The following is a 24,850-nucleotide window of genomic DNA, read 5'->3' as shown; positions in this document are numbered from 1 at the left end:
CTTTTGAGCAGAGGTCTCAAGGTGTTGGATGTTGCAAAGTGGATTGGCAACAGGAAAGACAAGTTCCAAAAATTTTCCCAGCAGTAGCAGCAGCAAGGGCAGAATACAGCTAATCAGGCCCATACCAGCCTTATTCCATCAGAGCTTTATTTTATCCACCTCTGTCCAAAAGTCCCAAGAGGGAATGTCATATTGGCTGAGCCTGACTCTTAGCTGTGGTGATGAGTTGAGGAGGAGGAGGATTGCATTTCTTTAACCTCTGAAAAGAAAGGAAACTTCTGCCTTCCACCAAGACTACACACAACAGGAGACCCAAAGGGACGTTGCTGCTATTAAAGAGGGATTTAGATGCTGGACAGATGAAAAGTTGACAAATATTCTGTATGACCTGGGCCGATGAAGGTCTCCAGGATCTGGAAAGAGGCGTCATGGCAGCAGAGATTTAGTTGTGGTCAATAACAGCTGACAGGTTGGTGCCACCATCTAGCACAGAGGGCTGGACCACGGAACAGCACAGCAGCCTTTTCCTCTCCTGGTAGCTGAAAGGCTCACTTGCTGAATCTTAAATTGAAATCCTAGCATCCTGGTCAATTATAATCTCTAGTTTATCCCCAAATTTGGGCTAGCTCAGTTCATTAGGGGATGATGTTAACAATAGCAAAGGTTCGAATGCGCACATCTTTGGGCCGTGGCTATTTCATAAAAGGCTGCAGTATACACCATAGGGGCTGGATGGCAGTGAACAGCCGTCACTACAAACAGAAGGCAAAGGCTAGGGGGAAAAGGACCCAAACACAGAGAATCAAAGAGCAGAAAGGGGCCTTGCACATGTAGCCGAATCCACTCAGTTCTTACACAAAACTTGCTAATAATAGAAACTCAGCTGACAAAGGATAGTATTCTTTATCCCTGAGATGTGGGAAGAAATAAACTTCCCACCAAGGAAAGAGTGGTTAAGAACAAGAATTACCTGCATGCAGATAGACAAACTGGGTATATATCATTCATGTCCAAGATTAGTGGGGATGGGAGCTTTTTTTTTTTTTTCATCAGAGAGATCATTAAAGAAAAAGTATAAACATGGTAAAAGCGTTGATCTGCTGTCACCTAATAACCCTCAGGAGCATATCCTCTAATAGGGACTTGGTTTTTTTTGAGAATGCTGGCTTCCCATAAACAACCATGCCTCAATGTTAGTAGCACCTCAATATTTGCATCTGTTCAGATTTCCTTGAACTGGGAGTGAGGGGAGAACTCAATGGCAACTTATTGTGCTGAAACTCCACCCATCCTCTGACATGCAGGCATCTCAGAAGGGGTGAGTAGGGGTGAGTGGAGATGCTCCTGACTTTCCCAAGAACACAGTAGACGTACCTTGAAGAAAAGCCAAAGAGCGAAATGAAAACTGGAGCCTTAAAATACACTGGGATGAAATTCTAAACACACTCTACTTAGGATGACCACACTGCCTGATTTTCCCAGGAGAGTTTCAGTTGATACCTGCTCAAATGTGTCCAAATGTGGATGATTAAGTATATGTTACTCTGATTCTACTGGGTCTTTGATGGTATAACCAGGATTTGGGGCTAAGGCCTGATGTGTAAGCAAATGCCCTAGTCATAGGGATGGGTCCTGGGGAATTCATGTTAAAGCCGTGGAAGAAACTGTTCATAAATTAGGATAGGCATCCTTCTTGCTCCTCGCTGTCAGTTCTAGGCCATTTCCCACCCTCGTCAGTACTTCCCAGCTTTGACTCATATTACCAGGCTTGACTGCCCACCGCTCCACCTTCCTGCAGTCAGCATTTACTCTCAAGTCTCTCCCCTTACTCTGAAGATTTCAGCTTCTGGCTCGTTGTCACTCTCTGGATACAACTCATCCCACCATGATGATCTCATCTCGTCTCAGGGCTTTAAATAGCAGCTCAAGCCTGGAGCTCTCCCTGAAATGCTAAACTTGTATATTCAACTGCTTACCAACATCTTTACTTGGATTATTAAGAGGCATGTCAGGCTTAGCCTGCTGTGAACTAAGCTTTTACTTCCCTCCATATCCCAAAGCGTGCTCCTTTTATGGAGCAGTTGCTATCTCATTTAAAGGTAACTCTATCAATTACTCAGGGAGAAAAACTCGGTCTCACCTTGAACCCTCTATTCTTTCACATCTGACATTTTATTTATTAGAAAACCTTGCTGTCTAAGGTGTATTCAGAATCTAACCACTTCCTACTTCCACAGCTAACACCTTGGTTCAATGCACCATCAACTCTCCTCAGGATTATGATATCTTCTTAGCTAGTTTATCTGCTTCTACCTTTTCCTTCATGTAATTTATTCTCAGCTCAGCAACTAGAGGGATTCTGGTTAAACACAATTAAGATTATATCACTGCTCAAAACCCAGCCACAGGCTTAAAGCCAATCCACTCATTATGACCTAGGAATTTCTTTATGATCTGGCTATCCATTACCATTCTGACCTCCTTCCTAATCTCCCCCTCGCTTGCTCTAATCCAATCCCGTCAGCTTCATGTCGGGCACACTCCTACTACAGCAGGGCCCTTTTTTTTTTTTTTTTTTTTTTTTTTTTTTTTTTGGAGATGGAGTCTCGCTCTTTCTCCCAGGCTGGAGTGAAGTGGTGCGATCTCAGCTCACTGTAACCTCCACCCCTACCCCTGATTCTCCCGCTTCAGCCTCCAGAGGAGCTGGGATTACAGGTGCGCACCACCAGGCCTGGCTAATTTTTGTATTTTTAGTAGAGATGAGGTTTCCCCATGTTGGCCGGGCTGGTGTCAAACGTCTGACCTCAGCTGATCCTCCTGCCTTGGCCTCCCAACGTGCTAGGAGTACAGGCACGAGTCACTGCGCCCAGCCTGCTATAGGACCTTTGTTCATACTTGCTGTTTCTTTAGCCTGGACACTTCCCTCAGAGGTTCACAAGGCTTGCCTCCTGCCTTCCTTCTTACTTCTCAGCAAAGCCATCCCTGACCAACCTATCTAAAATTGTAACCACCTCCAAAAATTCTATTCTCCTTTCCTGATTTTCCTTGTTAGCCAGTATCATTAATGCATCATATAGATTACTTAAATATCTTGGTTTTTAAAAAAATGTATCTCTCCCACTAGAACATAAGCTCCTGTAAGCAAGAATTTCATTTATTTTGTTAACTGCTATTTCTCCAGTGCCTGGAAAAGTTCCTGACATACAGTTTGCACTCAATATTTGCCAAAGAAATGAATTAAAGCATCAGTTATAGACCTCAGTTTGCCCTTGGGTATTTTACAACTTTGTAACAAATTTCAAGAACTTTCCTTTGAAAGGAATAACTATGATCTTTTATCCCGACTTTCTGCCATGTGAAGAAATCTTTTTATACAACCCTAGATCTATGGGGACTCTGACCGACTTGACCTGTGCTCTTTCTAGAAAGAGAGTTCACTACCTCACCAGCTAGCCTGGTTGGAAAAATCTATGGGCTAGAAAATGCTGCCTTTTATTGAACCAAGATGTTCTTGAATGTCTTGGTTTACTGAACCAAGACCAGTTGCTTACACTGGTCCCAGTCCACTGGCCTCTCTTGGAACAAAGTTACTGCTCTATTTACACAGTATAGGATGATTCCTCTGCCTCTTGTCTTCTTCAGGTTAAATAAGCCCAGTTTCTTTATCGGTTTCACCCATGATGTAGTTTGCTGTCTCCTCACCATTCTTGCTGCCTCCTCCGGCCGCAATGCCTTGCCTAAGTGAAGGTCCCTAAAAGTGGGCACACCAGACTAGGTGTGACCCCCTACAGAGCACAATGGGACTCTTTCCCAGTGATTGTGACTCTCTGGTATGTCATAAAGACAGTGCTTGAGGTGTGGTGGTAGCCTCACTGCCTTAAGACAGGCTTTGCTTGGGCTGACGGGGGGTGGAGGCAGGAGTAGTCATGGATGGTTTTGGGGTCTGGGTGCATTTGTGGCAGTGGTATGAGGTGGCAAGACAAAGAGGGGGTGAACAACACGAATAGTATGCCACACAACATAAAAGATAGGGAAAGGCTGTAAGGGAGGAGGCCCTGCAGGGTGGCTAGCATTTCATCTTGGGTGTGGAGGAAAAGGTAGGGGTCTGAGTTCACGGAAACTCTGATTAGGGGTCGGTTGAGCAGCCTGTTTCCCAAGGTGCCCTGGAGAGGTCATCTGACCACATTTTCCCCTCAAGCCACTAGATGGAGCACTGGGATAGAGGATGTGAAGTGGGGTTCCTGGGATTTATGCAGAAGAAAACCTGACATCCAGTTCTTGAGCAAGTTGCTTAACTCTGCACACCATTTTCATCTGTAAAATAACGTCTACCTTACAGGATTCTTGGGCATAGCCAGTGAGCTAAGAGTTACAAAAGTGCTTGTAAGCTGTGGAGAGCTACAAAAAAGATAACTCGTTTTGCTATTTTGTTTTAAAAGAGATAGGCAGGTAATACAGCGAAAAGCTCTTTCTTGGCCTGTTTTCTGCAAAAGCATTGGGTCCTCCATCAGTTCAACCCATAGATGGCCCCAGGGCTAGGGCAGCCTGACCTCCCAAAGTCTGGGATTAGAGGTGACGCACCTGAAAATGGGGATGACGTAATTGTTTGGGAAGATGCCAACTCGCCCGGTGACCAAGGAGACGCCCCTGAGCCAGCCGTCCTGGCACTTCCCCAGGACCCTGATGCCTTCTCCCCGTTGCAGGTCCAGCTCATCAGGTCCGTGGGCTGAGTAGGAGTGCAGGGCTACAAACCTGGGAAGACACAGAGAACTGGTGAGAGAGGAAGGAAGGTGTGCCTGATGGGGGGCATGGAGCTGGCCAGTAGTGGAGAGAGGCCACCTGGTGGTTAGCAGTGAGAACCTTCTTGGCCGAGTGGGCACAGTGGCTCACGCCTGTAATCCCAGCACTTTGGGAGGCCAGTGTGGGAGGATTACCTGAGGTCAAGAGTTTGAGACCAGCCTGGCCAACATGGTGAAACCCCATCTCTACTACTAAAATAACAAAAAATTAGCCAGGTGTGGTGGCGGGTGCCTGTAATCCCAGCTATTCAGGAGGCTGAGGCAGGAGAATTGCTTGAACCCAGGAGGTAGCAGCCACAGTGAGCCGAGATTGCACCACTGCACTCCAGTATGGGTGACAGGGTAAGACTGTTTCAAAAAACAAAGCAAATAAAGACCCCCCCCCCCGCCACCAAAGAACAAAAACAAAAACAAAAGCAATAAAGAATCTTCTTAACACAGAAACCTGGACATGTAAGGCAGATAGACATGCAACCCCTTGGTTGAAACAGTGGTGGAGGAGGCCAGGTCCCTGCCTTCTTCATCTCCCCATCATCCTCCATGCAGTGCACAGCAGCAAATCACTAATTTAGGCCAACCTTGGCATTTTAACCATGGGGAAACAGGCCTTGAACAAGGAAAGGAGTTGGCGACAGGAATAAGTGTCAGGGATGAGCCTCAAACCTAGAAGGTGCTGCTCTACTACCATGCTTTTTCACTAGTGCTTGTTGTGTCCCCAAGAAAATGGTGGCAGCCAGCAAGGTTCAGGGGAATAAGAGATCAGCATAGAAGCCTCCCTGATCCAGAAAGCAGGGACGTGTTTGACTCCTGGGAGTGTCCTAAAGAGTCAGCTTAACGTAGGCAGAGAAGTAGACGTTGGGAAGTGGGAGGCAGGGGAGAAATTTTGCTTTTGGCACCCAGTAGAATCCTGGCTGCATGGTGGGACTGGGAAATGGGCCTGTGACATGGCAGAAAGTCCTCAACTTAGAACAGAGTTGCTCCCTGAAGTCCACACAGGAATCAGGCAGGTAATATCCAGGTCTGAGTCAGAGGGGTGAAGACCATCAGGACTGATGAGGCTGTGGAGGTGAGAATGGGTGCCTGACCAAAGGCATTCAGGAAACAATCCATTGGTTTGCCAGATTCAGGGGTCACCAGCATGTGGCCCCCAGGCATCTCAGACATCAGGAAGCCCTTCCAGACTCCAAGGACTGTGAGACACTGGAGTGTTTTATCAAAGGGAATAGGGGAGTGTTCTCTACATGGCTTTTTTCTTTTTCTTTCTAAAATGCTATATTTATTTTTTGCTGATTACCAAAACAACATCTATTTATGACCCAACATTTTGAATCTAAAGCAAGACAATAGAAATTGCTCAATACCCAATCTCCCAGCGATGTTGTGGTATGTAATCTTCCAGTCTCTTTCTACTTTTGTAAAGTAATGAGCTAAGAGTGCTGTGGTTTGCTAATTTGTGTGGTCTTTTTTTTTTTTTTTTTTTTTTGAGATAGGGTCTTACTCTGTGGCTTAGGCTGGAGTACAGTGGGATGATCATAGGTCACCAAAGCCTCAAACTCCTGGGCTCAAACCGTCCTCCAGCCTCAGCCTCTTCAATAGCTAGGAAAACATGTGTGCACAGCCATTCCTGACTCACTTAAAAATTTTTTTTGGTAGAGATGGGGTTCTCATTATGTTGCTCAGGCAGGTCTGAAACTTCTGGGTTCAAGCAATCCTCCTGTCTCAGCTTGCTGTAGTGCTGGGATTATAGGTGTGAGCCACTGTACCTGGCCCTAATTTGTGTTTTTCACCATTATTTCACTTGGAAGTGGTAAAGAAAGGTGACCTGTTGTCTCTCTGGATGGGATGGTTTGGGAATGGTGATGCTCAATCACTGTACCTGGTAAAGATGACCCCTCTGTGCCAGGACTGGGGTGAAGGGATGAGCCTTTTACTCACATGTTCGCTGAGAGGTGTTGCTGGGAGCCAGGCAGACTGACCACGGCTGTGGAATGTCCTGGAGAGGCAGGTGCGGGGTGATAAGTGCTGACCTGCACAGACAGAAAAAATAGCCATGCAGGACCAGTGAATGCCACAACCCAGGCCCACAGCAAATAGAGCAGCTATGCAGGGGCCCCACACAGCTGAAAACCAAGAGCCATGCCAGTGCCACCCATTGTGCATCCTCTCTGTGGTTTGTGGCTGTGGGAACAGGGAAGTGGGGAGGAGCTGGTTTATGGCCTGCTGGGGTGGCATGCCAGGACTGCATTCCAAAAGAGTGCTCAGATAGGGCGGAAGATGAAGAGCCGTCCAATTTACAGTCCACAGGGCACTGCCAGGCTCCTCCTCCTGTCCTTCTCCCCACCCCACCCATCTCCCTCTATGAAAACCTGCTCTTGAAAAATGAAACGGTGGCTAATATTGATTCAGAAGTGAGCACTTGCCAGGCAGTTTTAAGTGCTTTATAAGTATCAGCTAAGTTAATCCTTATTAAAGGAACTGTTATAATCCCCATATTTGGATGAGAAACTGAGACAAAGGGGGAAAGAAAGGTCACACAATTTGTATGAAACAAAATCTAAAATTACGTACTCGAAGTTCTGAGCCCATACTCTTATTATTGACTTTTGCTAGAATTCACACACACACACACACACACACACACACACACACCAGCCTATCCGATGACTTATAGAAGATGAATTTGGATTACTTTAACTTTTCCAGGATAAAAGAGGAGACAATAATGATAAAACTCCTGGAAGACTGAGCTCGGTGGCTCATGCCTTTAAGCCTAGCACTTTGGGGGCCTGAGATGGGAGGATCGCTTGAGCCCAGGAGTTCTAGACCAGCCTGGGAGACATAGCGAGACCCTGTCTCTTTAAAAAATATTAACTGGGTGTGATTGCAGGTACCTGTCATCCCAGCTACTCAGGAGGCCGAAATGGGAGGTTCGCTTCAGCCTGGGCGGTCGAGGCTAAAGTGAGCCATGATTATGCCACTGTACCCCAACCTGGGTGAAAGAGTGCGATAAAGTTCCTGGAAACTGCCTACTATCCTAGGGCTTTGGCAAATATATTGCCTTTTTTATTTCCTTCTGAGCACATATTACAGATTATGAGAGTTTCCTTGCTAGACTGTAAATTCCATATGGGCAGGGACTATGCCAGTCTGGTTCATTATTGTATTTCTGTGTGCTCAATATGTACTTGTAGTTTAAAGAACAAATGAATGAGTGAATGAATGAATGAAAAGGTCTTCCTACCTAGTACACCAAGGATAATGAAATCTTCTCCATACCACTCAGAGTAAATATATTCAGTCAATTTTCAGTCGTCTACTGATAAGTGATGGTAACTCTATGTGTGCCTTTTTAGGACCATGCTTTTGTGGGTACAACTATTGTTTATGTATTTGTGTTTATGTAGGTGTGAGTGCATTTTTAAATACTTATGTCCCTCTGTTTTGAGCAAACATGTATGTTTGTTCAAAGCCCATGGCAATTTAATATACATGTGTGATGGCTTTGGTCCATTGTAAATCTGGTTTTGTTCATACATATGGGTTATGGATTGATGTTTGTATGCTGCATGTGCTGCATAAGATTGCAGACACAATTGTATAATGGATTGTAAATATCTATATGAGATTCTGTGTGTGTGTGTGAACTCTAGTGGAGTGTACAGGTATGCACACCATGTAATGTTATACGTGTGTCTGTGTCAATGATTGCATAAATGTTTGTGTGGTCATGTATGTATTTGTGACAGTCCAAAGATTGAGTTGTAGAATCAAAAAACCACTTTAGTCAAATAATAAGTGTTGGTGAAGAGGTATAAAAATGGCAACCCTCGTACATTGCTGGTTGGAATTTAAAATGGTCCAGCCTCTTTGCAGAACAGTCTGGCAATTCCTAAAATGTTTAAACATAGGATTACCATATGATCCAGTAAATCCATTTCTAGTATATACTTAAAATAAATGAAAACATATGTCCACACAAAAACTTATAGGCAAATATTTCAGCAGCATTATTCATAATAGCCAGAAGAAGGAAACAACCCAAATGTCTATTCATTGATGAGTGGATAAACAAAATTTGGTATAACAAGACAACGAAATATTATTCAGCCATAAAGATCAATGAAGTATTGATACATAAGAGACCATGGGTAAACCTTGAAAACATTATATTAAGTGAAAGAAGCCAGACAAAAGACCACATATTATTTAATTCCATTTATATGAAATGTCCAGAATAAGTCAATCTACAGAGACAGAAAATAGATGATCATTTCCAAGGGTTGGGATGATGGGGAATATGAGGTGATAGCTAAAGGGTTACAAGGTTTCTTTCTGAAGTAATAGAATATTCTAAAATTGTAGTGATAATAGCTACACATCTGTGAATATACTAAAAACCACTGAGTTGTATACCTTAAATGGATGAATTGTATGGTAAGTGAATTATATATCAATAATAAAGCATTAAGAAGAAAGAAACCATTCCACAATCACCCACCTGAGGTACTTTTTGCACTGCATAAAGAGTTTGTAATCAGATATTGTTCCACCTGTTCCTCCAAACAGATATGACAAGGAGCTGGCTTTGGGCTAGGCTGCTCCTTGTCTGTGACTAGGGAAGGTAAACCCCTACAGGGCTTATGTTTCTGGAGACTGTTGGAGCACTGATTAAGCAGGATGGACTTCACTTAACACTCCTGGATTTCCAATATTATGTTTGAGTAAAGGAACTGCTATCCATAAACACCGTTAATCCTTTAGGGAGGGGGAAGATGCCAGAATGCAAAGCCATCTTTTCATTACACCAGGGTCTGTCTTTTTACTTCTCTGGGCCTTTACTGGGGGGGGGGTGTCTTTCCCCGATTTGGAACAGTGAGCCTGGCCAGGACAGTAATCTGTGGGCTTGTGACAGAGTTATTTCTAATATGGAATGGGAAAGGATGTGAAATTCTCAGGTTTTAAAGCATCCTGGAAGAGAAGAGAAGAGATGACATGAGAAGGAAGAGGAACGAAGCAATAAAGAAGGGGGGAGAGGGGGAGACAGTGGGAGACCCTGAGAATGGCATAGGGTAAAACTGGGACAGAGATACCATGGGAGAACGACAGATCCAGAGGAACAAAGGGAGGAAGAAAGGAGAAAAAAGGGAGGTAAAAGCAGTTTGGAGAAACTCTCACAATACATTCATAGGAAGACAAACAACCCAATAAAAGTGGGCAACAGATACCACGGAAGATGATATATTGAGTGGCCAATAAACACATAAAAATATGCTCAATATCAATAGTTTCCAGGGAAATGCAAATTGAAAGCACTATAAGATACTGCTACACACCTCTGAAAATGGCTAAAATTAAAAAGACCAACCATACCAAGTGTTGGTGAGGATGTGGAGCACTTAGAACTTTCACTTCCTTCTAATGGGAATGCAAAATGGTACAGGCTATGTTGGAAAGCAGATTGGCCATTTCCTATAGAGTTAATCCTACACTTTCCATACTACTCAGCAATTGAACTTACAAATGTTTACTTAAGAGCAATGAAAACATGTCCATACAAGGACTTGTACATTAATGTTCAGAGCAACTTCACTCATTTTAACCAAAAACTAGAAACACCCCAAATGCCCATCAACTGGTAAATCAATAGGCAAACTGTGGTATAACCACAGTGGTGTACTCCTCAGTGGTACATGCAACAGCAGGATGAATCTTAACAGTGCCCTAAAAGATGCAGGATGCTGAAGATTATATACTACATAGTGCCAATTATATAAGATTTTAAGAAGCCATAACTATTGTGACAGAAAACAGATTAAGGGTTGCCAAGAGCCAGGGTGGCGAGAGAGGATTGATGGCAAAGGGGCACAAAAGAGCTTTTTGAGACAAATATTTGATATATTGATGTTGGTAGTGATCACATGCTGTATATGTTTACCAAAAGTTATTGAACTGTATACTTTAAATGCTTAAACATTATTGTATATAATTAAACCTCAATAACTGTTAAAAACATGACTACATTATCTGGTTAAGGCCACAGGAAACATCCAAGGGGTCTTAGCTTGACTCAGCTCGAGCTCTGGAATTAGCCGGGGAAGGGGATGGGAACTGCTCAGCTTCATAGAGAGCAGCTAGTAAGTAACCGTCATGGTAGGGGCCACCTGAATAGGAGAGAAACCAAGAATGGGAACCCATGGATCGGAGGCTCAATCAATAAGGCAAAGGAAAAATGAACGAATGAATGATTGGAGAGAGAGGAAAAAAGAACGAAAAGAGAAAGGGGGAGATAAATACAGTTTGGAGAAACTCTCACAATATATTCATAAGAAGACAACCCAATAAAAATGGGCAACAGAGACCAGAGAAGATGACATATTGAGTGGTCAATAAACACATGAAAATATGCTCAACATCAGTAATTATCAGAGAAATGCAAATGAAAAGCACTGTGAGATACCACTACACACCTATGAGACAGACATAGGCAGAGAAGAGAGAGAAACTGGGTGGGAAAGAAGACAGGCAGAACAAGACAGAAAGGCAGGCCCCACCTGGTTAAGTGAAGACAGCTAGGTAGATGGATGGCCAGCTTCTGAGGAGACAAGTCTGCTCCTGTCACTGTGATTGAAGAAGGAGGCCCAGCCTTTCTGAGTGAATGGGCCTGGCCCTGGTTCCTTTCCCTGGGGTCAGTTGTGACCTTGGGTGCTGTACCACAGAGGCTGGCTTGGAGGTTCTCCAGCAACTGATGCTCTGTGGCCCAGGGTTCAGAGTCTTGAGCAAGATCAGGGTTAAGTATGGGTGTGTGGGTATAGTGGGGAAGGGCATTTCTGCAGAAATCTAGACACATTTTTTCCCTCCCTTTTGAAGGAAATGACTCATCTAAAAGAAGTCTTTATCAGCCACAGCAGAATCCACAGCTGTGTGGCTTCTGGGAATTTCCAGGTCTTCAGGTGCTAAGTGAGGGAGTAAGAGGGTATGAAGCCTCCTGGCACAGAGCTTTTGGCAGTGCTCTGCCCTGCTGCCTTCACCATCAGCCACACAGGTATAGAAAATGCAGCTACCTCTCAGGAGTCCAGAGAGGAGGCCTAACTTCGGACTCAGGCCAGTGGCTCTACCATCTACCAGGACCTGCGATCTTGAGCAAGTGATTAAATTCTGTGGATCCTCTATTTCTTCAAAATATGTAAAATGGGGCAATGATGGTATTTCTCCCTTAGAGTGGTTATGAGGGTTAAATAAAATAATCCACATAAATTATTTAGCACAGGTTGACACACTGTAAGTGCTCAATAGATACGACTTACTTTGATCCGCATAGGGTGGGGACAGAGTGGGTGGAGTACTTCTTATGGGACAGCCTGGCAAGGTCTTGGACTGAGAGCAGGACCCAAGAATGTGGTAGGCATGGGGATGAGTGTCTGTAGCAACCTTGCTCTTCTCTTCTAGAGGAAAACCTCCCCACCTTTCCAATGTACGTTTGTTTTTCCCCACCCAACCCATGCCGTGGATCTCAGCTATTTCCTCTAGGGCTCTTGCCTTTTGGTAACTTGGCAGGCATGGGGTGACTGTCTTCCACAGCAGAGTGTGAACTAATCTACAGCTGGTTATGGTACTACACTTGGTATTCCCCAAATCTGACAAGGGCCTTGAACCTACAGTGTTCACTCAGGGTTGAGAGAAGGGCTACATTTTATTTTATTCATTTTTAATTTTTTTGAGACAGGGTCTTGCTTTGTCACCCAGGCTAGTGTACAGTGGTGTAATCACAGCTCACTGCAGCCTCAGCCTCCCAGGCTCAATCAGTCCTCCTGCATCAGCCTCCTGAGTGGCTGGGACTACAGGTGTGCACCACCATGCCCAGAAAGGTTTTTGTATTTTTTGTAGAAATGGGGTTTTGCCACGTTGCCCAGGCTGGTCTCCAACTCCTGGGCTCGAGCAATTTGGCCGCCTCGCCTCCCAAAGTGCTGGGATCACAAGCACGAACCACTGCACCTGGCCTAGGACTGCATTTTAGAAAGAAAATTAGGTATTGGTAGTTTCTGTACCCACCACTAGGCTAGAGTTGCCCGTCTGACTTTACAAAGTTGAAAGCTCATTCCTCTCTATAGATTCAAAATGAGTTAAGAGCCACATTTGGTAATTGCTGTGTGTGGACCTTATTGGGTCCTAGGCGCTATGCCAGGCACTGGGATTACTGCAGTAAGCGGGACACACAGGGCTCTGTTCTCATGTGGCACTCACAGTGTATGCTGGGAAGGGATATACCCTATAACTATACTGTGTAAGCCTGGTGTTTGTTGGGGTCGGGGAAGATCAGCATGCTCTGGGAGCTAGCAGGAGAGGCCTGCCTGGACCTCCGAGGGCTGCTTCACCCTCACGTGCTATGACTCCAGTGCTAATTTATACATGGGCCCCATGATCATTATCCCCATTTTTATAGATGGGGAAACTGAGGTAAAAAGATTTCACAATTTTCAGAAAGTGGCCATATTGGTGGAGACCTTGATACCAGAAGCAAGGACCCTAGGCTCAGAGTCCTTTCTGCAGAGCCCAAGATGAACATTTCCAGGTCTCAGTGTGGCTAAAGGGGTCATATATACGAGGCATATGTGTTTATGCTCATGGATAGGATGACCACTGTTCCCGTCCGGTGTCCCTTGTAATACAGAATAGGTCTGCAGGCAGGTGGAATATGAAGCTACTTGTGCTTGTTTTTCCCTACCCTTCCCTGGCGGGGCAGATCCGAGGGAGTCAGAGCTCCGGCTGCCAGTTGGCTATCAGCCCTTCTCCATCTACGCCTGCCTCAGAGCCAGCCCCGCCTGCAACCCTCCCTGTTCTTGATGAGCAAGGAGCAGCCACCCAGAGCTATTTATTTGTCCTGAAAGTAAAAACACTGTCTGAGAGAGAGAACTCATTTATGAGCTGTCAGCAGGTCCCTTTAGCTTCATCTTGAAAATACTTTTTTCCGAAGTACATAGCTAGGTCTGCAGGGGTTATATTGCATAACGCTGTGAAGACTACTGAATTTACAGTTCCCAAGTAGCCATCAAAATTTGGAAGATCCTTTGTGATCTGCTCCCATTTTGCTCTCCAGCCTCATCTTCCTTCACCTTCTCCCCCTACCCCTGCGCCACTTCAGTGGGGTCTTTTCTTAGCACTTTGAGCAGGTCACGCTATTTATCACCCTTGACCTTGTGCCTCTCCTGGCCAATCCCCCTACCCTGTTACTTCCCACTTCCCATTTCTGGTTTGACTGTAACTTCCCTTTGTTATTAAAATATAAAATTATAGATATATTATGCATACAAATAAGTGTATATATTTTGTGTCATTTAAAGAATAATAATAAAACATATCTGCATACATACCACCCTACTTAAGAAATCCAATAAAAACAGAAATCGAGTCTCTCTCCAAGTTACCCCAGAGGTAACTATAATGCTAAAGTTTGTGTTAATCATTTCAAGGCTTTTCTGTGTTGTTGCCACTTTGGCATATATCCCTAAACAGAATGTTCTTTAGTTTTGCCTATTTGTGAAGATTGTGTGAACAGACTCACAATGTGTATATTCTGTGACTTGCAGCTTTTGCTTAACAGGAAGTTTTTGCACATGTTTGTGGCTAATTTTCACTGTCGATTCTTATATTTCATTCTGTGACTCTATGACCATTTAACCATTCTGTCATTTATGTGTCATTTGGGCAATTTTCAGTTTGGGGCTGCTATGAGTGATGTTACTATAAACATTTTTGTACATGTCCCCTGTGCACATGTGCAAGAGTTTCTCCAGGATGTACATCTAGGAGTGGAATTCATGGGCCACAGGGTATGAGCCTGTTCAGTTTTATTGGGCAATAACAAACTGTTTCCCAATGTGGCTGTAACAATTTACACTTCCACCAGCAGTGAATGACAACTAGTTACCCCACAATCTCACCAGCATGTGGGAAGGCCTCTTTTTTTAATACCTGCAGTTTGGGTGGGCGTGAAATGCTATCTCATTGCGGTTTTAAATTAATTTCTTTGAGCACCAGTGAGCTTTAGGTTTTTTTTTTTTCCCCAAATACTTATGGCCATTCTTGTTATACGAAATGCCTGTTTATGTCCTTTGTCTCCCCCTCCTCCATGGGGTTATTTATTGTTTTTGTATTAAATTATGGAGTACCAATATATTGGATATGAATTCTTTGTGGCTTGTATTTTTACTCTGTGGTATCTTCTGATGAACTGAAGTTCTTATTTTTCATAGAGTCAAATTCACAATACATTCCCTATGGTTCACGATTTTAAACAGTCTTCAATAAGTTTTTTTTTTCCTCCCAAGGTCATAAGGATATACTTCTCTATACAGTCTTCTAAAAGTTTTATAGTTTTGACTTTCACATTTAAGTCTTTAATCCACCTGGAATTGATTTTTGACAAGGGAGGAATCCAATTTCATCTTTTTCCACATGGATACCCAATTAGCCCAGCACCATAGTTCATCCTTCCCTTCTGATCTGCAAAGTCTGCTGTGTCATAAATCAAGTCTCCATGCTGTATCTGTTTCTAGGTTCTCCAGTGTGTTCCACTGGTTTAATAGAATCTCTATGCTAAATCCATGCCATCTTCATTAGCTTTGAAATAAAAGCAGAAATCTGATTGGGTAAGTCCAATTCTTTACCCTAACCAAATTCCATCTTCTTCTTCATTAGAAGTGTCTTGGCTCTTGGCTTTTTGTTCTTCTATTTGAGTCTTAAAATCACCTTTCGAGTTTCATAAAAACAAATAGCAAACAGACCCACTGGGATTTGAATTCATGGGTAAATCTGGGGGAAAATCAACATCTTTAAAATATTAAATCTTCCCATTCAAGAACATTTCATAATTCCCCATTTATGCTAGAGCATTTTTAATGTCTTTCAATTATGTTTTATAAATTTTCTCAATAAAGGGCTTGCATATCTTGTTATATTTATTCCTAGGGATTTAAATAATTTAGTTGCTCCTGTAAATGGTACCTTTTTAAAAATCATTTTTCTATTTAGTGTGCAGAGATGCAATTGACTTTCTTATATTGATTTGTATTCAGTAACCTTGATAAGCTCATGTTTATTCCCATTATATTTTTTTCTAGATTCTTTTGAGTTTTCTATATAGACAATGATATCATCTGCAAATAATGACATTTATATTTCTTCCTTTCAAAGACTTAACCCTTTACTCATTTTTCCTACCTTTCTGTGCTGGCCAGGCTGTCTGGGACAATGTTGAGCAGAAATATGAAAATGGGCATTCTGTTCTTTTTTTAAATCTTAAAGAAAATGCCCTCAACCTTTCACCATTAAGTATGATGTTTGCGGTAGATTTTAGATAGATTCCGTGAATCACTTTAAGTAAGTTTCTTTTTATTTCTAGTTTGCTAAGACTTTTTGATATATAATGGATGAATATACAATTTTATCAAACATTTTCTGTAGCTATTGAATGTGTCACTTTTTATCTCCTTTAAGCTGTTAATGTGATAAATTATATCAGTTAATTTTCTAATGCTAAACCAACCTTCAATCTTAAAGGAAAAACCCAAACTTGCTCATGATATATTCCATTTCCCTGCATTCCTGGGTTTGGTTTCCTAATATATACTTGAGGATTTTTGCATCTGTGTTCCTGAGTGAGGCAGAACTATACTTTTCCTTTTCTATGTCATCTTTTCCTGGTTTTGATAGTAAGACTATCATAATTTTATGAAATGAGTTGGGAATGTTTTCTTCCACTCTTTGGAATAATATATATAGTTTATATAGTAGTTAAATTATCCCCTCCTTGAAAGTATGAAAGAACTCACTGGTAAATCTGTCTGGGTCTGGAATTTTCTGTAGAGGAAGATTTTAAATTACTGATTCTACTTCTTAAATGGTTATAATGTTATTCTGAAGGGTTTTTAAGAGTTGTTTACCAGATGTAAAATGTTTTTCCTTAGCCCTGTTTGTTCAAGAAAAGTTCCCGTGGGAACATTTGCTTGGTGACCTCCCTGTTGGGGAGAAAAGGTGGTACTTGGAGTATCTACATAGAGGCTTGGAAAATCCCAGCCAGAGCAGACTCCCATACTGTCATCAATTCAAGTCCTTAGAGAACCCGAAAGTCCCAGTGCCTTACTTAAGAGGAACCCCATGGGGGCAGTCACTGTTTGGACTTTGGTAGCTCCTTGAGGGACTATGCAGCCACAGCTAAAGGAATGAACTTTTGGGGCCATCTGATGTGGGTTTGAGTTTTGGCATTGTAACTTACTGGCTGTGGGAGGCTCAGACTTAATCCCTCTGAGCCTCAGTTTCCTCATTATGAAAGAGGGCAAGAATGGTGGCTACCTCATGAGGTTCTTATGAGGGTTTAATCAGAACATATAAGCAAAGTGTTTTGCATAATGCCTGGCTCATATGAGGTACCCAATAAATGGTTACCATTGTCACTATTATGACACAGGAGACACACAAAGCAGAAGACTCGGGAGGAGAAGCAGGCAATAGGACTTCCTCAATTGGACTGGATTTAAGAAGGAAAGATTTATTCTCTAGGATACAAAGGCCAGCCACCAGAATCCAGATTGCCTTTGAGGAAGACCCAGTGACGGGTGGCTTAGCGCAAGTGTGGGGGATGTGTACTTAGGAGTCTTTCTTCCCTTTGCCCAATACTAGGTTGACCGTTCTCATGCATCCTGAGGCTTTCATCCCTGGCACTTCCCTACAGCTGTGCTCTGCATTGGCTTCTTGGGGGAAAAAGCAGAAAACACAATCCACACATCAAACCACAAAGACAAATATGCTTTCTCTTTTGGTTGGGCACAGAATATCTCCTGCCCTGCCACACCCCTGCTGTTTTCTTCTTTTTAGGCAGAGTCTCACTCTGTCACCCAGGCTGGAGTGCAGTGGTGCGATCTCGGCCTACTGCAACCTCTGCCTGCCAAGTTCCAGCAATTCTTGTGCCTCGGCCTGCAGAATAGCTGGGATTACAGGCATGTGCCACCAGACCCAGCTAGTTTTTATATTTTTAGTGGAGATGGGGACTTGTCATGTTGACCAGGCTGGTCTTGAACTCCTGATCTCAAGTGATCTACCTACCTTGGCCTCCCAAAGTGCTGGGATTACAGGCGTGAACTACCACGCCTGGCCATTTAATTTTTTTTTTTTTTTTTTTAAGTAGAGATAACGTCTCACTATGTTGCTCAGGCTGGTCTCGAACTTGTGAGCTCAAGTGATCCTCCTGCCTCAGCCTCCCAAGTAGCTTGTACTATAGGTGCGAGCCACCATGTCTGGTCTCCCCTGCTGTTTTCTGAGCCCAAAGGTCCTGCTGCTTTCAAAGCAGGATTTGGGCATCAAGGCAGAGTCTGATGGGGTGGGTACTGTTAGGGCTTTTTGAAATGCCAGGGTACACAGAAGTCTTAATTATAACCCTTATTCTCCTCATCCTAACAGTCCACTTGAAGAAGTAACTGTTTGGCAGTAATTATGGTTAAATCCTCTTACCAGGCCTCATTAAAGGCCATAAAAACTTAAGTATGCAAAGTTTCTCTGAAGTCTGCTGCAGATCACCTCATAGCATTTACTCACAGAAGATGCTTGTTAAGCATCTGCCAGGTACCAAGCCCTGCGCTAGGCCCTGGGGATCTGTGACAACGCCATTGCACTCACAGACAGTGGAGACTCCTGCCCTCCACAGGCTCCTGCCCTCACATCCCCCAGACAAGAGTATCCCAAAGATGGGGTCTCTGGACATCTAGAAATTTCCACGCTCCACTCACCTCTCATGTGGACTAAATGACCTACGTCCTTATAAAGTAGCTTTCTATGGTGGAGATATTGGTGATGGAAGTTATTTTCTGAACTAAGGAATTATGGACCCACAGGGAGAGGTGGTTGAGGGAAAGCAGCAGACCAAAAACAGTCAGGAGACACTGGAGCATAACTGTTAGGAACTCGGTTGCAGGTCCCCACTTTGCTATGCTTTCACAGACTGTGTAACCATAGGCAAGTTATTTAGGGGAGATGGCTGGTGAATCAAACTGAAGTCAGAATGAAAAAAAGTTAATTAAAAAAAAATCCCTTCTAAGGAATCTAGTGAGCCCAGAAATAATTTGGCAATGTCAAGTTCATCTCAGCATCTTCAGAAAGTTTACTTTCTGCCATGTGTTTGTTGTCTATTAATTTAAAATTTTCTCAAAGAATATTAGAGTAACCATGATTAATGTTCTTAATTTAAAAAAGAGAAAAAATAATTGCTTTCCACCACCACCCATTATCAAAGCAGTCGTCTCTGTTCTTTTTTTTTTTTTTTTTTTGGAGACAGAGTTTCACTTCATCGCCCAGGCTGGAATGCAGTGGCGCAATCTCAGCTCACTGCTCTGCTTCTCTGGTTTGAGCAATTCTCCTGCCTCATCCTCCTGAGTAGCCGAGATTACAAGTGTACACTACCATACCTGGCTAACTTTTGTATTTTTAGTAGAGATGGGGTTTCAGCATGTTGGCCAGGCTTGTCTCCAACTCCTGACCTCAAGTGATCTGCCTGACTCGGCCTCCCAAAGTGCTGGGATTATAGGTGTGAGCAAACACGCCCAGCCTCTGTTCTTTTTTGAGTAGTTGAGTGCCCTCAATAAATGAAGGATTTACATTCCTGGAAACTTAGGCTCCAGTGCTCTCATGGTGCCTTGAAACACTCCCCGATACCTTCTTGTTGGCTTATCTGTCTTCATATTCTGAATTATTATCACTGGATAATAGCTGGGAAACCCCCCCATACTGAGGCTGAGACCTTGGTTGGCCATAGGACAATTTTTCCTTTTCATGGGATTATTAGAATGTGGCTGCAAAGTCCACCAAGATCTAAGAATCCTTTCTGAGACAGGCTTGGTGATCTCAGCAAGTAAAAAGGGCGTGTGTTTCCAAAGCCATTACCTAAAGCTTCTTCTGGATGGCATGCTTGCTGGCTTTGAGTGGTTCTGCAGAAATCAGTTGTCTTTCATGGTTTCAAATGAGATTTAAACCATTTTAGTTGGCTGTCCCCAGAGACTCACCATCCCTGCCCCGAGGGCCCAGCCTGTGGTACCCAGAGAGGTTTGGCTGCCCTGCATGCAAGCCCTCTGCTGTCCTCCCCCATCACTGAGGGAGCCACACAAGCTTGGGACCCTGGCTGTTTGGACAACTAATGCAGCTCACTCCTCAGAGCACTGCATTTGACGGGAAATAAAAGGAGAATAAAACCCTTCAGATAATCTTTGTTTCCAGGTATCCTGATATTTTTATCTCACTGTGCTAAAAAGGAATGCAAATATGCATTTGCATTAAGAAGGAGAGAATCCCTATTTTTGGCCCATCCTTACAACAACCATAAGTTTATTTGTATCCCCACCTTTTAGAACAATACCTAAGCACTCAATAAATGTTTGTTGAGTCTGCTTTTAGGAAGATCAGTTTCTGCACCATCTGGGACAGATGTGAGGAAATCATCCTTTCAATTCTCTCTTCTGTTGGTAATAAGACTTTTGTAACAACCAACAGTGGTGACATATTTGTGGGGAGGGGTGTTACTTTTGTTCTTTACCTTTCCTTGATGTTCTCTACCTCTACCTTTTCCCACAAAATATGGGTGTCATTTTTCCCACCAAAAGGCTGAGAACTAGTGCTCATAGATTTTCACTAAGGAACCTCCTGTAACATCTGGAGAGGCATGATTTGGGAATATCTGGTCTCCTCCAATTGACAAATCCTCCTAGGTAAGATAATGTGAAAGACAAAGAAGGTTGAAAAGAAAGCATAGTCCCTGCACTTAAAGGAGCGTGTAATCTCACTGAGATAAGATGGCAAGAAAACAAAGCAGAGTTCCAACATCAAGAGCTAACATTTACAGAATACTTGCCAGGGGCCACACATTCCTAAACACTCTATTATCTCATGTAATCCTCACAACAAACCAAGGGGCTAAATACCATTATCATTTTTTCCCATTTGGCCTTGAGAATGTCAAGGAAAAAATATGTGTTTAGTAACATGCTGAAGGCCACAGAGCCAGCAAGTAAGGTGAGCTGGGATTTGAACCTACTTGACTGACTTCAGAGCCTTTCCTCTCAGCCCTAACTACAGCACACAAGGCAGTGTGTACGTTTTGGAGGGAGGATCAGGTGGTGCTGGCTCTACGGGCTGGAAGGTTCTAAAGGGCTGGACTCTGTGAGGGCTGGGACTCTCAGAGAAGGGCTTCTCTAGCTCTCTGTCCCTCATTTGCTGGGCTAAGCCAGGAAGAGTTTACTCCATTTCTGGGAACTCTGCAAAGACGCCTGAGAAGAGATTTCCCAGTCATTTCTCTGTTATGAGACAGAAAGGTGATTTATGGGCACGCTTGTATAACTTTCCCAAAGCATAGGCAGTAGGATGTCAGGCTGGGCTTTGGCCCTGAGCTGAGGCTTGGCAAAGCCTGAAGGAGAGCTGCGATAGCATCTGGATCATCTCCAGTTGCCACACCTAGTGTCACCTCGCCCCTCAGTCACTGGCCAGATGAAATCACTGCCTCCTATGTAATAGCCAATATTTTTTTTCAAGAGTTGTGGTCAGGGAACTCAGGTTCACATTAACTATATGAATCTTAAAAAAATCTGAAGCCCATTCCTCTGGCTTTAGGAACCTAGTATGTAAGAGCTGAAGATCTTGAAGCTGTAAGAGCTTCAAGACCACCAATTTAATCCCCTGAGGGGAAGTGGCATGTGGAAGGTCACCACCCATGGGGCTTGGCCACAAAGTCAGACCTAAGTCCACCACTGAGAGAGGGTACCATATCTTGGTAGCTGGTTCAAGAGGTTGGTTTGCTTTACTTGCTTTCCAGACTATGTTTCACTAATTTTCAACAAATATTTATTGGACTTCCCATGTCCTCATGGAGCTTATATTCTAGGGAGATGGCAGGTAAAACAAGATACACATATAAGATACAGAAACCAAGAAAACAGACTAATAAAATATACACCATAAAGGAAACAGATAGATGATGGGAGAACTGCTTTGGATAAGGTGTTTTTGATTCCATGTCTTCCTACCTGGTTGGGTGACCTTGGCTATGAAGTTCACCTAAACCCAACATGCTGCTTGTTTCTTGCCCCTGGAGCATGCATCATTGTAGGGTGGTTAGCTTTGGGTTGGGTCTTATATAACTGGTGCACGTGGAAGGGATGGGGCTGGGGATGTACCAGCCAAAGGCGTATTTTTCCATATATGGAGGCTGCAGTCTTGGACGGTGGCTGCTTGGTCTCAAGCTTAGGGGTGCAGTTGATTTTGTCCTTCTGACAGAACCCAGATATCAAAGCACTAAAGCACTAAAGCACGGACACACCCTCAGTGGGGAAGGGTATTGGTTAAGCTCAAAATCCCCAGGGCTGTCAGGACATGAGCAAGCAAGGTGAAATGATGAGACAGCAGAGCTTGGCATCACTGCCCTTTATATCCTTATGGGCCTGTAGAGACCCCACAACCTGTATTCACATGTCACTCACCCACCCTGTTGATCTCTCCCTCCTTCATTCACTTACATACTTATTTCTTTATTAAGTTCCTCATTATTATAACAATTCCCTCACATACGCATTCACATCTTTCTTTCATCAGATTCCTTCATCACTTATTCATTCATTCATTCATTCATTCATTTATTCAGTCTCTTCTGTTTATTGGCTCATGTACATAGCTATGTATATGTTCACTGGATTTCACTTGCTTCATCACTTATTCATTCAACAAACGTTTACCAATCATCTCTCTGTGCCAGGCTCAACTGGGCTTAACCCTGGAGGGAGCAGGGGGACATCAGTTACCCTGTCTTAAGGAGTTGAGGGCATTAAGGTGCACTTAGGTAAATTCCAAAACAAAGTAGGAAGTGACAGAATTCCACCTGAAGCATATGTCAATTGTTTGGAAGTGGAAATGGGATGGTGTCCTCCATTTTCAGTGGTCTTTCTTCCCTACAGGGCCCAAAGTGACCAGGCACACACATTCTCACAAAGGCATTAGGGACCTCAGAAGTGGCTAGAGTAGAGGAGGGTGTTTGCATTTTAAAGGAAGAGGGCAATCCTTTAGCCCAGGATCTGCACACTCTCTAAAGGGCTAGAAAGTAAATCTTTCAGGCTTTGTAGAAGGTCTCTGTCACTACCACCTAACTGTTTCATTGTAGTGTGAAAGCAGCCATAGATAATATGTAAAGAGTAAGCCTGATTGAGTGCCAATAAAACTTTATTTTTGGGAGGATCCAAGATGGCCAAATAGGAACAGCTTCGGATTGCAGTTTCCAGCAAAAATGCAGAGAGAAAGTGATCACCGCATTTCCAAATGAATTTTTACTGCCCACAGACCAGGAGATTCCTGAGTGGAAAGGTGCCACAAGTCTCCAGCATGGCTGTTTCAGCCAGCGCAGCGGGTCTCTGCACAAAAACTCACACAAATCCGGGTGCCGTTTCAACTGGTGACTGGAATGCCTGGGAGACAGAGTCGCCCGTTCAACTGAAAAAAAGGGGGCTGAAACAGGGAGCCAGGTGATCTGGCTCAGCTGGTCCCATCCCCACAAAGACCAGCAATCTGAAACGCTCTGGACTGAGAGTTTCACAGCATGCACAGCTGGACCTAGGACAGTCCAGCTCTTTTGGGGGAAGGGCATCCACCATTACTGAGGCAGCCCACAATTACTGAGGCAGTCTGCCTTTACCGAGGCAGTCCACCATTACTGAGACAGTCTGCCATTACCAAGGCAATCTGCCATTACTGAAGCAGTTCTAACTATACTTCTACAAACAAAACTGCAAGGACGTTCACACAGCAGCTAGGCAGAACCCACAGCAGCTCAGCAATGCCTCTGCTGGCAAGCAGTGACTAGGCTACCTCCTCGCTGGGCAGGGCATCTCTGAAAAAAGGCAGCAGAATGACAGGAACTTATAAATAAAGTCCCGTATTCCTGGGACAGAGCACCTGGGGAAAAAAGGTGGTTATAAGTTCTGCTGCAGCAGACTTAAACATACCTGCCCAGCAGCTCTCAACAGAACAACAGAGCTCACAGCTCAGCACTTGAGCTCCTAGAAGGGACAGACTGTCTCCTCAAGCAGCTCCCTGACCCCCGTATAACCCAAGAGACACTTCATAAAGGAAAGCTCAGGCTGACATCTGGTGGGTATCCTTCTGGGACAAAGATAACAGAAGAAGAAACTGGCAGCAACCCTTACTGTTCTGCAGCCACTACAGGTGATCCCCAGGCAAGCAGAGTCTGGAGTGGAACTCCAGCAGTCCTACAGCAGGGGGCCCTGACTGTTAGAAGGAAAACTAAGAAACAGAAAGAAATTACTTCATCAGCAACAAAAGGAACGTTCATTCAGAAACCCCATCTGAAAGTCACCAACCACAAAGACCACAGGTAGTGATGGGAAGAAACCAGTGCAAAAAGGATGAAAACACCCAAAACCAGATGCCTCTACTCCTCCAAGGGATCACAACTCCTCACCAGCAAGGGAACAAGGCTGGATGGAGGATGAGTCTGATGAATTGACAGAAACAGGCTTCAGAAGGTGGGTAATAACAAACTTCTCTGAGCTAAAATATCATGTTCTAACCCAATGCAAAGAAACTAAGAACTAGGAGTTGGGAGACCAGCCTGGGCAATATGGTGAAACCATGTCTCTACAAAAAATACAAAAATTAGTCAAGCATGGTGGTGCATGCCTGTAGTTCCAGCTACTCAAAAGGCTGAGGTGGGAGAATCACCTGAGCCCAAGAGGTCAAGGTTGCAGTGAATCAGGATCACCATTGCAATCCAGCCTGGGCAACACAGCAAAACTTGGTCTCAAAAAAAACCCCTTACACTAGCATAAAATCTGTAACAGGAGTGGAATGGAAATACAAGTTCTTGGAGAGAATGAAATAATGTAAATTCCTAAGCTGTTTAATTAGAGTTTGTTCCCCTATTTTTTTAAATGAATAATGTTGGACACAGAATTGCTCTGGGATTAAGATTCCATTGGACATTTAAAAGAAAAATAAATTTTTTATTGGAAAAT

At 43.7% G+C, this 24,850-nt stretch overlaps 1 protein-coding gene across 5 annotated transcripts in view; it reads right to left on the bottom strand.

Moving 5' to 3' along the window:
• Positions 1 to 24,850, bottom strand: part of SH3RF2 (SH3 domain containing ring finger 2) — a 148,800-nt gene that overhangs the window by 25,492 nt on the left and 98,458 nt on the right. For 4 of the 5 annotated variants that reach the window (XM_037739903.1, XM_017532314.2, XM_037739902.1 and 1 more), the window contains 2 exons: positions 6,735 to 6,826; positions 4,582 to 4,752 (listed from right to left, as the gene is read on the bottom strand). In XM_037739903.1, coding sequence (XP_037595831.1) covers positions 4,582 to 4,752; positions 6,735 to 6,826 — 263 coding nt within the window. The remainder of the gene's footprint in view (positions 1 to 4,581; positions 4,753 to 6,734; positions 6,827 to 24,850) is intronic. The other variant, XM_037739905.1, reaches the window with a different exon arrangement.

The sequence above is a fragment of the Cebus imitator genome, unplaced genomic scaffold, assembly GCF_001604975.1.
Source record: "Cebus imitator isolate Cc_AM_T3 unplaced genomic scaffold, Cebus_imitator-1.0 Scaffold76, whole genome shotgun sequence".
NCBI lineage: Eukaryota > Metazoa > Chordata > Mammalia > Primates > Cebidae > Cebus > Cebus imitator.
The sequence above is the reverse complement of the archived record's forward strand: the minus strand, read 5'-3'. Positions and strand labels throughout refer to the sequence as shown.